The 17,666-nt window shown below is 46.0% G+C and overlaps 1 protein-coding gene across 7 annotated transcripts in view; it reads right to left on the reverse strand.

Moving 5' to 3' along the window:
- Nucleotides 1-17,666, reverse strand: part of SLC9A8 (solute carrier family 9 member A8) — a 72,062-nt gene that overhangs the window by 23,015 nt on the left and 31,381 nt on the right. For all 7 annotated transcript variants that reach the window (XM_059036066.2, XM_067011770.1, XM_067011771.1 and 4 more), the window contains 5 exons: nucleotides 16,043-16,144; nucleotides 14,898-14,932; nucleotides 8,810-8,953; nucleotides 2,580-2,718; nucleotides 1,018-1,123 (listed from right to left, as the gene is read on the reverse strand). In XM_059036066.2, coding sequence (XP_058892049.1) covers nucleotides 1,018-1,123; nucleotides 2,580-2,718; nucleotides 8,810-8,953; nucleotides 14,898-14,932; nucleotides 16,043-16,144 — 526 coding nt within the window. The remainder of the gene's footprint in view (nucleotides 1-1,017; nucleotides 1,124-2,579; nucleotides 2,719-8,809; nucleotides 8,954-14,897; nucleotides 14,933-16,042; nucleotides 16,145-17,666) is intronic.

The following is a 17,666-nucleotide window of genomic DNA, read 5'->3' on the forward strand; positions in this document are numbered from 1 at the left end:
TGACCTGAGGGAAGGAGAATTCTGCTCAGCAGCAGAGGAGGAAAAGAAAACAATATTTCAAGAAACTGATAAAAACGTACTACATTTGATAAAAGCCATAAACTTACACAAACTACAAACCCACGAGTTCAACAAATCCCAAGAGGAGTATAAAGAGAACTACACCAAGGCACATCAAAATCAAACCGCCACATACCTGTCAAAAATGGCTAGTTTTTAAAATTAAAATAAGTGTTGACGAGGATGTGAAGCAGCTGAAACTCTCACACATTCTGGTGGGAATGCAAATGGTCCAGTCACTCTGTAAAACACTTGGCAGTTTCTGATAAAGCAAAATATACACCTACCATAAGACCCGGCAACCTTACTTACTACTAGGTATTTATCCAAGATAAATGAAAGTATGCACATTAATAGCCAAACTCTGGAAAAGTCCAAATGTCCTTCAAAGGGTGAATGGAAAAGCCGGCTCAATAAGAATGTAAAACTACTGATACAGCAAAAATGTGGTGTCTCTCAAGAACATTACGAAAACCGAAAGAATCAAGTCACAAAAGACTAAAAACGACATGATTCCCTTTATACGACATTTAGATTCTGGAAAAGACAAAACTATTGTGGAAGAGTGCAGGTCAGTGGGTGCCAGGGCCCAGGGACGGGCTAAGGGATTGACTGCCCTTGGCAGTCTTGTGACCCCATCCTTTGACTGAAGAAGGCCCTTCGGAGGGCTTGTTTTGAGAGAGAGGCAACACTGGAAGAGATGTTTTAATCTCTGCTACAGGATGGCGGGTAAAGAGAAAAGGTGACCGTGACAACACGGAGTTCCTGGATCCAGCCAGGTCTAAATCCAGATGTGTCTCTAGAGAGATACACCAGTTAGTCAGTCCCCTTTATTGCTTAAGCTCTTTTGAGTTGTGACTGTCTCTTATGACTGGCAGTGACCCAATCGACATAACCTTTCACCAGGCAGGACAACGAGCCGTCAGCCCCAGCACTGCAGCACCCTCCGTCACTTACCTGAGAGCGAGATGCCCTCTGCGAGCCCGTACGGAAGATAAGCGAAGATGATCATCATGCCAAACTCCAAGGAAGGCGTCTTCCTCAAGTCAATATGCTTTAGCACGTACATGACAATTGTCAAGGAAAAAGAATCAAAGGACACTTATGGGTGACCTAGAGAAGTCACAAAACCGCTGCCTTCCAAATAGAGAAGGTCAACAACGGATACAAAGCTTTGGGAGCATCTCAGGGTAACAGGTGAAAATTGGTCACTACGGATTTTTTTCTTTGCAGGGAGACTCTTGTTTTAAGGAAGGGAATCTGACAGAATGCTAGGAGATGTAAATTCCTGAGACACACGGTTGGGGAAAACTAAAGTCACCCTAAGTCATTTCATGTGGCAATGCTGACTTGGAGGGCTGGAAGCCACGGGGAGGGGGCGGGCTGTGGGGAACTGGGGCTGCAGACAGACTGAGGGCAGCCCACACTGCCAGGCCCCTTCCAGGGCCGTGTCCCTCTTCCACTCCACTGAGCACATCAGCTGAGGTCACTAATGGGGTTTCCAGAATCCTGGGGATCAAGGCCCCACTGAAGGACCTTCTCTCCCACTCCTGGACATTTACAAACTCACGTGCCTGTGCTGGAGCCCACAGCACCCCATTTACTGGGGCTTCATCGAAGAAGATGCTCTCCCCACCCCTCCACTCTTTTAAAGAAACAGATAAATACAGAGGAAAATACTGAACTAGAAAAAGTTTTCTTTTCCATTCTGTTTATTGATACAATATAAGAAGCTGTCAGCTGACTCAATAGCACCTTGAGACTTCTGGACATAGGAACTGAAGGGAAAATTCAACAGGATGAGAGACAAACACGCCTGTCTCAGGCAGAAGAGGCCTTTCCTGGCTGGCCATCTGTGAAACAAACTGCTGGCGGAGGAGGGCCAGGTGGCCATCTCCCCAAGATGTACGCAGGCTTACGCTCACACAGAAATGGTCTGGTGCCTGTTCCTGTTTTAAACGTGACAAATTTTCTACAGCAACAAAGGTGTCGGCGGCCTTAACAAGTCTCTTCGCTTCTGTGGCTGGAAAAGCTTATGGGTTGTTAAGCCACAAAATCAGTGTGAATAACTTAGATGGAGCTCACTTTGAAAGTCTCTTTTCTGGTTCTTCCAGATAAATATTTTCAGTGGTATAGAGATTTTCTCAAGTTGACATTTTCAAAGGAAATTAATTTCTGATTTTCTTAATGTGAAAAGTGAGAGCAGAAAATGAAATTCATCTGAATGCAGTTATCAAACTCTGGGAACTGAGAAGACCCCAAAGTCAGATCTGATATTCAACAGTGTACATGATTTCTAAGCTCTGAAAAGTGATATCCTAAATTTCACATGTTAAATTTTAAAATCCTTGAGTTTAAATTAAAGTGTTCTTCAAACCAGAACTAAGCATAAAAATCCTCCTTAAATACAACTTTAGACTAAAATTGGTCCCCTTAAGGAAGTGGAGAAAATGATGAGAGACGGATGTAATTAGGAATAATCTTCTCAGCCATGTGTGTTCATCATATTAAAAGGATATTAATGCAGAGATTAAGCCAGTGAGAGTGCCGAGTGCTGCTGAGCCAAAGAACATTTTGAGGAAGTAGCCAAGGGCTTGTAAAAATGTTTGCCACCCACTGACATCTGACATATTTTTTCTTGTTAAACCTTCCGCTGTGCTAGGAAATTAAAAAAAAAAAAAGAAAGAAGTTAAAATGTTATAGACAAAGTTATTAGAAATTAACTTAGAACTCAAAACTTATTTCTGGCTTATTCTCTCATTCATTCATTCATCATTCAACCTGTTAGTCAAACACTTATTTGTTCATCTATTTTGTTCCAGGCACTGTGTTAGTTTCTGGGGGTTCAGAGATGAAAGCAGGTACCTGCCCTTAGGGAACTCTATAGTCTAATGAGGGAGAAAAACAAGATGGAGGGCTTCCCTGGTGGCACAGTGGTTAAGAATCCTCCTGCCAATGCAGGGAACATAGGTTCGAGCCCTGGTCCGGAAAGATCCCACATGCCATGGAGAGACTAAGCCCGTGTGCCACAACTACTGAGCCTGTGCTCTAGAGCTCGTGAGTCACAACTACTGAGCCCATGTGCCACAACTACTGAAGCCCACGCACCTAGAGCCCGGGCTCTGCAACGAGAGAAGCCACTGCAATGAGAAGCCCACACACCGCAATGAAGAGTAGCTCCCGCTCACCACAACTAGAGAAAGCCCACGCGCAGCAACGAAGACCCAACACAGCCAAAAAGAAAAAAAAAAAAAAAAAAACCAAAAAAGAAAAAAAAAACCAAGATGGAAACTAGGACCATCCCAGGAAAGAGCAGAGAGCTGTAGGAAATACACGGTGGGCATCTAACTCAGACTGGTGGGGGTCTAGGAAGGCTCTTTATGACACATGGGTTGGGTTTCAATTTAGGATAAAGAGTTAACCAGAAATGGTTGGGAAGAAATGAAGAAATGAGGGAATGCACCCAAGGCAGAGGGGAGCATGTGTGGAGGTAGGGAGCCCCAAAATACTAGCAGCATATCTAGGAGCAGGAAATTACATAGGTGACTGTGGACAGAACACAGGAACTGGCTGTTGGGGGAGGGGGCTGGTGGGGAGGACAGTGGTAAGAGTAAGGCAAGAGCAGCAGGCAGGGCCAGGCCCTGTGAAAGGCTTTCGATGAATCAAGCTAAGGAGTTGGTGTTTCATCCTGAAGGCCCTGGGGAGTCACCGGGAGTGTTTTCAGTGCAGGGTGGGCACGGGGGAGTGGGGATCCTGTGGGATAAAACCCGAAACTGAGGCTGTGGCATGAAGTCAGACTAGAATGGAGCCTCCTGAAGAAGAAATATCAGTGGGTAAGGCCCGGAGTGGGGATTTGGGAGGAGACATCAAGAGGAAGCATTGAAAGGACTTTCCTTTCACTGCTACAGAGCAAAGAAAAATGTCAGCAGCCATTAAATTCAACTGTTGGTTTTATCCCCAAGGGTAAAACCATCATACCATTAACATATTCTCATTAAATATCCTCCTCCTGCTGATTCCACCTTCTCTCAAATCCATCCACTTCTCTCCCTCCCTCCCTTACTATCCTCCAGATCAGGGCTTCTGCCTCACGGATCTCTCTCTATATACATCCTGCTCTTCCCAGGAGAACCCATTCTCTACTCAGGGGCCTGAACGATCCCTTGAAAATGCACATTTGATCAAGTTATTGGCCTGTTCAAAACCCCTCATCAGTTTCCTGCTGCTTTCAGGGGGAAGCTCGGTCTTCTGAGCCTGACAGACTCCTCCCCACCACACCTCCCACCCCATCTCCTCCTCATTCGGGCTGGGCTCCACTGTCACTGACACCTCCCCATAGCTCGTAGGTCTTATGTCACTCTTCCTGGGCTCCAGCTGACTCTGGCTTGTTCTCAGAACCCAGGGTCAGTGACACTCCCTCAGGGACACCTGCCTTCACCTAGGCCAGCCCATTTACAGGCTCTCCTGGTGCCTGACTTCTCCACAGCACGTGGAACCAGTGAATCATTCCATGAGGACCATGCCTGTGTCCACCTTGTTCACTGCCATATGTCCAGGGCCTAAGCAGAGCCCAGCACACAGAAGATACTCAACAAATTTTTGCTGAATCAGTCAACAAAGCAAAGAATTGTCAATAGTAAGGTTCAGCTTCATTAATTAGGGTTTCATGAACTGGTATAATTTTTTTTTTTTTTTTGGCGGTACGCGGGCTTCTCACTGCTGTGGCCTCTCCTGTTGTGGAGCACAGGCTCCGGACGCGCAGGCCCAGCGGCCATGGCTCACGGGCCCAGCCGCTCCGCGACATATGGGATCTTCCCGGACTGGGGCACGAACCTGTGTCCCCTGCATCAGCAGGCGGATTCTCAACCACTGCGACACCAGGGAAGCCCATGAACTGGTATAATTTTAAAGCAGGATAACTTGTGATAAAAGGGTGGCTTGGTCAGATAACCTCAGCCTTTTGTGGTGATTTACAGCATAATATAACATAATAAAGGTTCTGAGAAGTCCTGCAAAAAAGAAAACCAATGTTTTTCACATAAAAGTTTTCTAAACTCACCCCAATAGCCCCATTCCCTTTCTTTCCCAGCAGATCCCATGTTAACATCCCAACTTGGGGAAAGCTGGGAACCAACAAGGTTCTTATGGGGAAAGTACTTTTGAAGGCTAAGATTACCTCTAGTTCCCAAATGGATCCAAGGGCCACGAGCATAGCATCCAGCCCCCACCTCATTTCATTACCACAGCTGGGACACTGGCTGGTGTCACTGCTTTCTTTTCATGCAAAGGAGACTGAGGCCTGAAGAAAGTGGCTAACTGGGTGAGGTCACACCAATGGTTAACAGCAGACCCAGGGCCAAGGCCAATGGTTTCTGAACTCAAGATAAATGAAGTTAGAATTAGGGCTCTTTCTAGCCTGGAAATGTTGCGCATTTTATTTTTTCAGGTCATGTTTCTCACACCTTAACGAATAAAAGACAATGTTGCTTCAGGATCCATTTCATGAGCTTTAGCTGCAGCTGCAGAGAACAAAAGGTTTCCTCTATGCAAGTATTGTAAGAATAGATTGTCATAGTGACAAATCAAAGCTAAAAATAATTTAATTAAGGTTAATGAAGAAACAGAAGATACTCAGCTTTCTGGCACTTATAAAAGTGAAAACATTTAAAAAGGGGTAATTCATTCACATATTCAGTTACAAAGATAAACGTATCATCATCAGATCACTTGGAAAAACAAGATGTGATTCTTCCTTGTAACCAAGGAAAGCTGACAACACCTCCCCCCTACACTGCAAAAACAAGGCAGTCCTACCACATCCCCTTTCTGCCCCATCTCCCGCTTTCACCTGAAAATGCCTACGGACTCACAGGACAACCCATCTGAGTCAGAGACTTAGGTCAGTGACTCCTACCCCAGCCTGTGTACCGGTAAGTAGTGGAGGTGAAGGCTGGAAACCATATATGCATGTGGCCCACTGATTCAATTTTGGAAACCGTCATCATAGGTGAACTTGGCCTTCAAAAGCACTTTTCCAGGAAGAATGTATGGCTAGTTACAATGACTCCATCCTTTCTCCTTTTATAAAGAAAGTATCTCCTAACCTTTGGCCTTTTTGTGGCAAAGGAGACCTGGGAAAGCTCAGAAAAGATCCTACTTCTGCCAGATTTAAGAAAAAAATAAATTAGAGACAAGGCAGTTGAGTTTAGCTCCTCATGTATAAGAATAACTCATGATGTCACCTCCAATTTAGGCACAATTCCTTATCACAAATGTTCAAATGCACAACCAGGACACAAGATAAAGGTAAAAACCGGAAAACTAAGACGCTTTCAAAGTAGATCTTAAGAAAAAATATCAGATTTTTTAAAAAGCTCTTACAGCATGATATATGATAATTTCCTAATAAAGCTATAGAAATTTTTGCCAAGAGAAACATGAAAAAGCCAACAATAGGGAACTGGTCAAATAGATCACAGTAAATCCATAGAGAGAATACTCTGCAACTAGTTAAATGGTGTTATAAATATAAATGATGTTTATCAACTCCATTCAATGGGGCGTTACAATGCTTGTATTTTTTTTCTTTTCTTTCTTTCTTTGTGAGTTTTCTAAATTTTATATGCAGAATATGTGTGTTATTTTAGAATATATACATATGTTTTTGTTTTGTTTAAGGGTCTGCTGAGCACCTCTTTCAATTAAGCAACATTTGGTAAGTTCTTCCTGCAAAAGCAGGACAAAAACAGGACAAACAATAGCTGGGGGACAGGAGCAGAAGAGGAAAGGATCTCACATTAACCGATGGCGGATGCTTTTCACACAGTATATTTAACTACTCAATCCTCAAATCCAGTTCTAGGCTGAGGCATTATCTTTTTTTTTTTTTTTTTTTTAAGGTTTTATTTATTTATTTATTTGTTTAACATCTTTATTTGAGTATAACTGTTTTACAATAGTGTGTTAGTTTCTGCTTTACGACAAAGTGAATCAGTTATACATATACATATGTTCCCATAGCTCTTCCCTCTTGTGTCTCCCTCCCTCCCACCCTCCCTATCCCACCCCTCTAGGTGGTCACAAGGCACAGAGGTGAACTTCCTGTGCTATGCGGCAGCTTCCCACTAGCTATCTATTTTACGTTTGGTTGTGTGTTTATGTCCCTGCCACTCTCTCACTTCGTCACAGCTTACCCTTCCCCCTCCCCTTATCCTCAAGTCCATGCTCTAGTAGGTCTGTGTTTTATTCCTGTCCTACCACTAATCTCTTCATGACATTTGTTTTTTCTTAGATTCCATATACATGTGTTAGCATACGGTATTTGTTTTTCTCCTTCTGACTTACTTCACTCCGTATGACAGACTCCAGGTCTATCCACCTCATTACAAATAACTCAGTTTCATTCCTTTTTATGGCTGAGTAATATTCCATTGTATATATGTGCCACATCTTCTTTATCCATTCATCTGCTGATGGACACTTAGGCGTTATCACCCTCACTTTACTGTTGAGACACCTGTGGCTCAGAGAAGTTGAGGAGCTGACCGAGGGTGTCACGCAGCTGAGTGGCCATCACTGGGACTTGAACCCAGGCCAGCCTGACCCCAAGACCTGGGCTCTTTCCACGATAAAATGTTCTTTCATTCCAACATAAGAATGCTGAATATAGTTTATAGTAAGGCTTTTAAGAAAACCACAGAGTGGTTATGCTTTGCAAGGAATCCCACAACAAAGGAAACAAGTTCAAAATCAAAATGGAAAAACTATTCTTTAACCGAACACATAATGGCCCCCCAAATTCTCTTAGCTCATCTCTGATACATTGTCCAGGGCTCTTTTCTCCAACTGCTTTGACTGTCTGTACCTTCTTGTTTTTTGGTAAAACTGTCTGGGTCTCCTGCCCATACATGAACACCACAAACCTCAGAGTGCAAGGAAATAGCCCCACATCCAACAAATGGATTTGAGATGAACTTAGACTCATTGGCTTTTCCCAATGACTTCTTGACATTTTATGGCTCATCTTTAATTTCTCAGATCCTATCAACAAGGGCAGTATACCAATGAACAACTGAAAAAGATCTGCAATTTCCAAAGCAGCTTTCACATAATAGCATCTTAAAGCAGGATGCCCGTGAATATCACTACCGTACCTTACAGCTGCGAAAAGGAAGGTGACGTGCAGCAGCTCACAAGTGGGAGAATAGGGCCTCTGTCACATGCTTTCATCTGGAACAATGCTGCCCAAATACTGATCCCACAACTGGCTGCTCCATCATCATCTGGGGACTCACCCCAGACCTACTGAATCGGAAGCTCTCAGGGTGGCGCCTGGGAATGCTACATTTAATAAGCACCCCCGGTGATGCTGATGAGAAGCTGGGCTTTATTTACTTATTTAGGCCACACCCCATGGCATGTGGGATCATAGTTCCCCGACCAGGGATCGAACCCACACCCCCTGCATTGGAAGCGTGGAGTCTTAACCACTGGACCTCCAGCGAAGTCCAAGCTGGGTTTAATTTAAAAGCACTGCTAAAAGGTAGATCCTAAAAGGCAGATTCTCCTCTCATCACCCTGGGCCTTGACAATATTCCTGGGGCACATCAAGGCTTGTCAGGCCAGAAAGATGGAGAAGCAGTGAACCAATCACCCAGAGGATAAGCAACTGTACACGCAGCTGCATGGAAATATCTGCCCCTCTGATACAAGGCCCTTTAGTTCCGCCACTTGAAGAAAGCACACTTACTTGGTCAGGACAATGGAGACTGCATCGTTGAGAATGCTCTCTCCAAAAACCAGCATGTTGAGCACCGGGTCCACATGAAGTGCATTGAAAATAGCAATAGTAGCCACTGGATCAACAGCAGAAATTAGGGAGCCAAATGCAAAACTGTCAAAGAGAAAAGGAAGGGGTAATTCTGTAACGCTTAACCCCTGGTCCACATAGTAAAACATTAAAGTCAAAGACTGTATTTAGTATAACATAACAGTACACACTGTAGCTGAAGGAACTACAGAAGATGGTGTGTTTTTTTTCTCCACTTAAAATACCTGCTAACTGACATTGTGGGTGGAGAAGTGAAAGTCCCACTCTACAAGTTGTTGTTATGAATGGCCCAGTTTTCCACTGAGAATACCAAGATTTTATTTTGACCAATGACAGAGGGAAGACTTTTGCTTAAATACATGACAGCCATCCCAGCCTTCTTGGTCAGAGCAGCTGGAACCATGGTGGCCCGGAGGGCCGCCCTTAAACGGCCCGTGTGCTCCTGGGTCTGACCTCTGCTTTGCCCCTTGCCACCAGGCCACCGGAGTGCCATCTCTGACCGCCGCCAGCCTCCACTCAGATCTGCAACATCTAGGAAAGTGCCAAAAGTCAGCAGCAACTCCAGCCTGCTTCAGGAGCTGCGCAGCCTGGGAGGCAGACAGCGACACCAGTGCTGCCTGCCACCAGGCCAGCGGCTCTCACCCCAGTACCCACGAGGGTCTAACTACCTCCAACAAATGGGCATTAACTGCCTAATATGTTTTAAGCACTAAGGCTTTTTTGAAAAAAAAAAAAAAAAATTTATTTGTTTATTTATTTATTTGGCTGCGTCGGGTCTTAGTTGCGGCATGCAGGCTCTTTCGTTGCAGCGCGCAGGCTCCAGAGCGTGCAGGCTCAGTAGTTGCAGTGAGGGCTTAGTTGCCCCAAGGCGTGTGGGATCTTCGTTCCCTGACCAGGGATCGAACCTGCGTCCCCTGCATTGGAAGGTGGAGTCTTAACCACTGGACCACCAGGGAAGTCCCAACACTTATAATAATAGCAAATATTTATGTGGCACTTACCACATGCCAGGCACTGTTGTGAGCACTTTACATACAGTAACTCAATAATCCGCAAAGCAACCGTATGAAAATGGTACTAGTATTGCTCTGATTACATAGGAGAAAACTGAGGGACAATGAGGTTAAGGAACTTGCCCAAGGTCAGACAGCTAAGAGGTGGCAAAGCCTGGATCCAAACACAGGCCATCTGGCTCAGAGTGGGTGCTCTTAGCCACTACACTGGATACAGCAATACCCGGAGGCCAAGGTCAACTTAGAAAAGGCAAGGGTTACACAGGAAGTCAGGGTGATGAGAGAAAGAGTAACATGGCGGGGTGGTGTGGAGGCATGGGGGTGGGGCCCACTTAGATCGGGGGGGTCAGGAAAGGCCTCTCTGAAGAAATGACGCTTATTTAAACAAGGGCCTACCTGACAAGAAGCAGATGGACAAGCCAAGACCTGGGGGCAGTGACCAGAGGAAGCGCTACCTCTGAGGCGGAGCAAACCTGGTTGCCTGAGAAACAAAGCAGTGAGCCTGGCAGCAGCACAGTGAGGGCGAGTGGCTGGAAATGCTGGAGTCTGGGAGGGAGGGAGGCAGGGCCAGGTCACGCCGCGGGGCCTTGGGGGCCGCCTAAGGAGTCAGGACGATTATTCACGCAGCCCATTTGTCTTCTTCCCCTTAGAGCTCTTGCAAGCCCCTGTCGGTTCCCTCAAAAGGCCTCGCCTGGCGCTGCTTTCCTTCCAGCTCAGCAGAATGGTTAGGTCTGCCCCCTTCCGCAACGCAAGGAGCCACGAGGGGACAGCCTCGGGTGGAGACGTGAGCCAGAGACCATCCACCTGTTTCCCGCCCTCACCAAGCTTGCGGCCTGGGAGGGGTGAGGAGCTACCTGGCCTGGGGACTGGAGCGCGCTCTGTCCAGCGTATGTCACCAGCAGCCTTCCACGGCCACCTGGCTCCGGGCTCAGGGAGAGGAGTGCTGGTGGGGAGGGACGCGTGGCTGCCCTGCCGGCTACAGTTCTCTTCGCAAATCGATAACCCGGCGTACTGGTTTCCATGGTGGCGCCCTGAGTTCGGTTACCGTGAGTCCATGCAGGAGAGCCTGCTCACTTCACAGGTGGCCTCAGCTCAGACTTCGGTTCCCAGACTCGCCCTGTCCTCGCAGAGCTTGTCACGCACATTACGAGCTGTGACTTCACCTGCCTCTCACCTCACTGCAAGCGCCCAGAGATATCTGGGGAAGGCAGGCAGCAGGGAGGGAGGGATCGGGGGGGGGGGGGCGGGAAGGAAAGGTAACTCCACCGGACAGCTGCCAGCCCAGAAGGCCATGATTTGTTGGCAGCTGGCCTTGAGGCCCTTGCTCTGCAACCCACAGAGATTCTTCTCTCTTCACTCCTTCTTTTATTCCCACTCTCATCACCCACAGCGACATAACAGAGGCCTCGAAGGAAGAAGAACGTCTAAAAAGTACATCTTGGGGACTTCCCCGGTGGTCCATTGGTTAAGACTCTGCCCTTTCACTGCCAAGGCCTTGGCTCGATCCCTGGTCAGGGAACTGAGATCCCGCAAGCTGTGCGGCGAGGCCTAAATAAATTAAAAAAAAAAAAAAAAAAAAAAAAGTGCATCCCAAAGCGGGGTGGGAGCCTGGGAGTGTGCAGCGGGTTGTGTGCTGGGCGAGGACTCTGCACGGCTCGCGGGCCCCCCCTCCATCCCTCAGGGAGCGCACAGTGGACAGCACCCACAGCCCCAGTGGGTGTTACCAGTTCTGGTAACAGCACTCCAATTTCCCTTTGTGGAGCCAGGCCTCCTCCACTCTCCATCCCTGTATTGCGTGGGGCTCTAGGAGTAGGCAGGGGACCCAAGCCTGGTCAGAGGTCCATCGCCAGGCATTCTACCAGGTCACCAGGAATTAGGTTGGCCCTTTTGGCGGGCACAGCGAGGATGATTGTGAGCTGAAAGCCACTGGTACTGCCACGTGGGGTGAGCGCGCCTGAGGATGACGTCGACCCAGGAATAGCTAAGACAGAGAGAGGAGAGGTCCCTGACATCACAGGCCCCCAGAGGCTGTCATGCAGGAAGCCATCACTCCGGGGAAACTTCTGTTCTATGAGTCAACAAACTTCTTTTTTGCTAAAACAAGTTGGTGCTGGGTTTCAGTTGCACTGAAAGAGGCCTGACTGATGTTCTTTGTCATAGTTCCTGTGGCATCCTGAACTGAAAATCAAACAGCAGGAACTGGAAGACGGATTGATGAATGGACAGGGGCATGGAGAGGTGGTAAGATCTGTGGTTAAAGCAAAGCCAGTGAAAACAGTGATTGTAGAATCTAGGTGGTCATGTGCGTGTCCACTGTACAGTGCTTCACCTTTTCTGTGTGTTTGAGATTTCCATAATAAAATGTTGGGGGAGAAGTGCTTTGCATAAATTATGTAACACATTTAGCTTTGGCTGAGACTCTAAATTGGGGCACAGTGTTTCTGACAGCGAACATGGAAAGTCTGAAATATGAACTGCCTGAATCATGGAGAGGTCTGAATATAAGCAGTCATTGAATCTTGCCCACAGCTGTTCCACTTCACACCTTATGACCCAGTCTTTTAAAAGGTCAGAAGCCAGAAGTTCAACTGAACAATGTGTTTTATTCCATCATCTCAAAAGACAGCAACGTCAACAAAACAAAAAGAAAATGGACTGGGGGACTTCCCTGGTGGCACAGTGGTTAAGAATCTGCCTGCCAACGCAGGGGACACGGGTTTGAGCCCTGATCTGGGAAGATCCCACATGCCGTGGAGCAACTAAGCCCGTGCGCCACAACTACTGAGCCTGCACTCTAGAGCCCATGAGCCACAACTACTGAGCGCACGTGCCACAACTACTGAAGCCCGCGCACCTAGAGCCCGTGCTCTGCAACAAGAGAAGCCACTGCAATGAGAAGCCCCGCTCGCCGCAACTAGAGAAAGCCTGTGTGCAGCAACGAAGACCCAACGCAGCCAAAAATAAATAAAATTTTAAAATTTAAAAAAAAAAAAAAAGAAAGAAAGAAAAAGAAAATGGACTGGGATGGTGAAATAATTTAGGATGTATCTATGAGTGAATTAGCTCTCCAGAGGAAACACCAGTGAAGTAAAACCTTCTGTGCAAGAGTTATTTTTATGTTTCCCACTGTGCAGAGGTCCATGGGCCTCATGTTTGACCTGCGTGGTGTTTTGAAAAATGGATCAAGTTGGCAACATTTAAAACAGGAAAATTCCCTATTAAAATCCAGAAACTTGGCCTCTTTTGGAAAAAACACAATTAGGTATCTGGCAATTCTGGGCCCATGTTCCCACGTGGTAATTAGCAGGTAGAGCTAAGAGGTGGCTGTCCCCTTCAGACGATGGGCTCTCTGGCTCACCACTGTCACCACCTCCAGACACACACCTGGCCAGCTCCCCTCTGTGAAGGGTTCCGCCAGGCCCTGCAGCTGTGTGGCTTTGCGACCGCTGGCTAATTTCCCCCAGAGCACCCCCCATCTGTGGGACGGTCACTTTCTAACAGGAAAGGAAGTGTCTGCCCACACAGAGAGAAACTCCACCTGGTTCTTACTCTGCTTGTCTAAGGGCCAATTCTTTTATTCCTCTCTTCCTGAACATCACAACCTCCGGTTCAATTCAATTTCACAAGGATTTATCAAGCGTTTTTTTGTATCTCTAAAGCAGTTGCCCCCAAACAGGTTGAAGGACTGAATGCTGTGACATCTTCCTTTACATCCACTGGGTTTTGAGCATTTCTTTTCTGTTGCAAAATACCTACAAAATGCAGACATCAGTTCTGCTCGGCTTCATGCTCCTTATGGAACAGGGATGTGACTTTCGCTACTTGTTTGTATAGCAAGACTATCTTACAACAAAGGCTTTGAAATTTATGTCCCTGGAGAGAAAATAAGATTGGACTTGATGTTATCGAAGGCACATTTCTCACGAAAAGGGCTCCAAGATTCTAATCTCCAAGTTGCTGCTGAAGGCTGTAAGCTCTGGCTGGCCCAGTGAAAGGGACCCCGGGGCTGAGCACTGGGCCCCACTTCCGAGCTCCCCAGCCAAGCCACAAGACAGAATCCAGTGCTCCCAGGAGAGAAACACAGAGCAAGGCTGCATACTCACTGCACTTCTCAGAGACAGGAAACCAGGTCACGCTGTGTGTGTGCACTTTTTTAGCGTGAGATCTGGTAACTTCGGCTTCCTAGGTTGCTTCTTGCTATGCCAATTATGAAATTTCTGGATTGGGCTCCTAGACAGCAGCTCTGAGTGCCCAATGGGGTAGCTGCAGCCTGAGAAGGATGCCCACAACAGAGCACCTGCTTCCTCCTCCCTATCCCCACTGCCTTGGTGGGAATCCCAGAGTAAAGATTCACACCTCACCCTCGACTCCATCCCCAATCTATCAAGAAGACAATTTTGGGCTTCCCTGGTGGCACAGTGGTTGAGGGTCCGCCTGCTGATGCATGGGACACGGGTTCGTGCCCCGGTCTGGGAAGATCCCACATGCCGCGGAGCGGCTGGGCCCGTGCGTGAGCCATGGCCGCTGAGCCTGCGTGTCTGGAGCCTGCGCTCTGCAACGGGAGAGGCCACAACAGTGAGAGGCCTGCGTACCACAAAAAAAAAAAAAAAAAAAAAAAAATGAAGACCACTTTTCATTATGGCCATTGCAAAGCCTTAGAAATGAGTTGAAGATGATTCTTAATAATAAAAGGCCGATGGTGCAGCGTGTGGTGTGTGTGAGGTGGCAGTTAACTAACCAAGAGTTATTCCCTTCAAAGCTGAAACTAAATCATTTCCATAAGCAACCCTCTGACTGGAGATCTTCAAAATTCCTCAATATAGTTTTGATTCATTTCAGAGGCACAAATTAATTCAGAACAGATTCTACAGCAGAAATAGTCAGCAAAACGAAAAGACAGAACAGAGAAGTACCACAGCCAGGAATCAATGTGGAGAGAACTTGGCCCCAGTCTGAAAAGTAGCCACATGGGTGTTACAGTATGAAAGGTTTACCTGTCTGTCATGTTGAGTTTAGAGATTACATCAGCCTGTAAAATAAAACACACAAACACACAGACACAAAAAAAACCCCCTGGAGAACAGCCAAGAAGATTAAAATGTCCATTAGTGCTTTATTACAAACTAATAAGGACATTAATCTTCAGTCCCCAAACCACTTGAAAAATACAGAAAACTCCTAAGTTTTAGTTTAGGCATGCATTCAATCATCACACATAGGAAGTATGAAAATGAACACTAATATCTGCGAGCCAAATGAACTAGTTTTCTTCTCTAAAGTTTATTCCCATTTGATGCTGGAAGCTGAGCAATGAAGAAGGCTGAATGACAGACAGATTTATTCTGGTGCCATCGAGGCAGCAGTAAAGGTGAAAATCAGATGGAATGGTCTTTTACCGATAGCCATCAAAAGAAGCAGACACATCTGACACATGTAAGAGAAATCTGCCAGTCACTCCAAGGCCTGAATCTCAAACTGCGTTTGCAGAACTAGGGCGGACAAACTTTCTGCAACTGACCATACTGGAAAAGAACTGTGACATGCATAGACATGCACAATGCAAAGCTACAGATACTACCTTCCTAGGTAGGTCTGGTTTAAATTAATTCAAATTAATTTGAATTCAAAGTACGAAACACTCAACTGATGACACCGGGAATTGGTTTAGCAATGGTGGAAAATCCAGGGAAAATAATTCTACAGGACAGCTTAGAATTGAGTGAAGACATTCAGAATAATCTTTGATTTTTAAAATGCGAATTTTTATTAAAGAAACAGTGTTTAACCTTGATTCAGTCTGATAACAGAATTGATACTGTTATAATTTGAAGATCTTGATGGTATATATTCTGCTTTATTTTTAGGTATTCCAACTTAAGACAATATTGGTTTGCAAATAATATCAAATACTTTCGGGGATTACGGAAAAGATTCACTCAATTCCAGACACCAAAGCTTCTCAAGGACACTGGGAGACAACTTCAGCATGCCTTTACTGTGCCTTGTTTGAGTCTGGATTTCTTTGCAGGAGAGCATTTACCTTGACTGTAAAACCCCCATGAGGTGTCACTACCCCACTTCCCTGCATGAGCTCTAAGAATGTAAGGCTTTCAAAGTTTTTCAAAGATGTTTTCCTTACCTGACCCAGAAAGTAAATTCCTCCACCTACTACAAAAGCAGAAATTGCCGTACCAAAAACAGCAAATAGGGTGATGGAACCAATATTTTGAAAGAAGTTACCCTGTTTGAGAGAACAGAAATGAGAGAAATGATTAGAAAGGCTGGTCTGCTCAGTGAAGTCATGGACCCCACAGCTGGCCCTCCTCACACGCTTGATTCTCTGTAAAGGGCACCATCACCCACCTTGGTTGGCAAGCTGGAAACCTGGGCGTCTTCCCTCACCCCCACACGCAATGCAGAGCCAAGTCCTGTGGCTTTTGCGTTCCCCACGTCACTCACATCTCCCTGCTTCTCTCCATCACCATCCCCACCGCCCTTGCCCAACTGCCATCATCTCTCCCCTGGACCACTGCAATAGCTTCTAACGAGTCTCAACCATCCCTGGCCCTTGCCCTCTGCTCTCCAAGTGCTTCCAGAGTGATCTCTGCAAAACATAAATCTGACTGTGCTGCCTACACTCTGACCCCCACTTCCACTCAAAATGCAGTTAAAACCCAACCAAAGCCTGGAAGGTTTGACCCCTCTAAGGCCTCTAACCTCCCCTTTGTTCTCTGGGTTCCAGTCACACTGGTAGCTTTTTGTTTTTCAAACACATCATGCTCCCTGGGCTTGGACCACTCTTCCTTCCCCTTCGCTTAGTGAACTTTAATGTCCCAGGGTCTCAGGACGTTTTGACTCTTCCTGAGGGAAGCCTTCTCTGATCCCTTACCCAAGTCAGATCCCAGTCTATGTTCTCAATGCACAGTGACTCTCTCCTGGTAGCACTTGACATAGCTGAAACGTTACATTTACTCGTGTAATTATTTGGTATCTGTCTTTCCCACTAGGCTGCAGGCTCAATGGGGGCAACGACCACATGTGCTTTTGTACAACAGTCACTGGCATACTGCCTGTCAGCTGCAAGATGCCCCATGAATAGGTACTGAAGGAATTAACTGTGTTTCATGTCTGTTAAAGTCCAAAGTTTATATAATTATAATTTTTCAATTAATTAAGAAAAGGCACATTACTACAAAGAATGTCAAGACAATAGGTTATACTATCAGAAGCTCCTTTTTGTAGCCCACATCTTTTAAGCAATTTTATTTCACTCTATTAGTATCATCAAATATGACAGATAAAATATATTCCCATCTATACAGCATTTAAGAGAAAATATTTGAGTCCAAGCAGTATGGTAACATCTTTCAAATTTCTGTAAAATTTTAAAAATTAAGCTATTTATTAGAATCCTGTGGACTCTGTTTAGGAATAAGGCCAGGGTAACTTGATGGTCCGTGATGTGGGTCTGGACAAGGAAAACCATTTTTTCGCTCAGAAATTGTCAAGCCATAGACAACAGGAACGGATACTTTTTTTTTTTTTTTTTTGGCCACGTCACGCGGCTTGTGGGATATTAGTTCCCTGACCAGGGATTGAAACCCGGGCCCTCGGCAGTGACAGTGCTGAGTCCTAACCACTGGACCACGAGGGAATTTCCAGGAACTGATACTTTAAAGCTCACTTCAGAAGACTGTCCTCAGCTCACCACTGACAACCCACTAAGCCTATCTCCTTTCAGAAGTTTCTTCGCTTCATTTTTT

Source organism: Kogia breviceps, chromosome 14 (genome assembly GCF_026419965.1).
Source record: "Kogia breviceps isolate mKogBre1 chromosome 14, mKogBre1 haplotype 1, whole genome shotgun sequence".
Lineage (NCBI taxonomy): Eukaryota > Metazoa > Chordata > Mammalia > Artiodactyla > Physeteridae > Kogia > Kogia breviceps.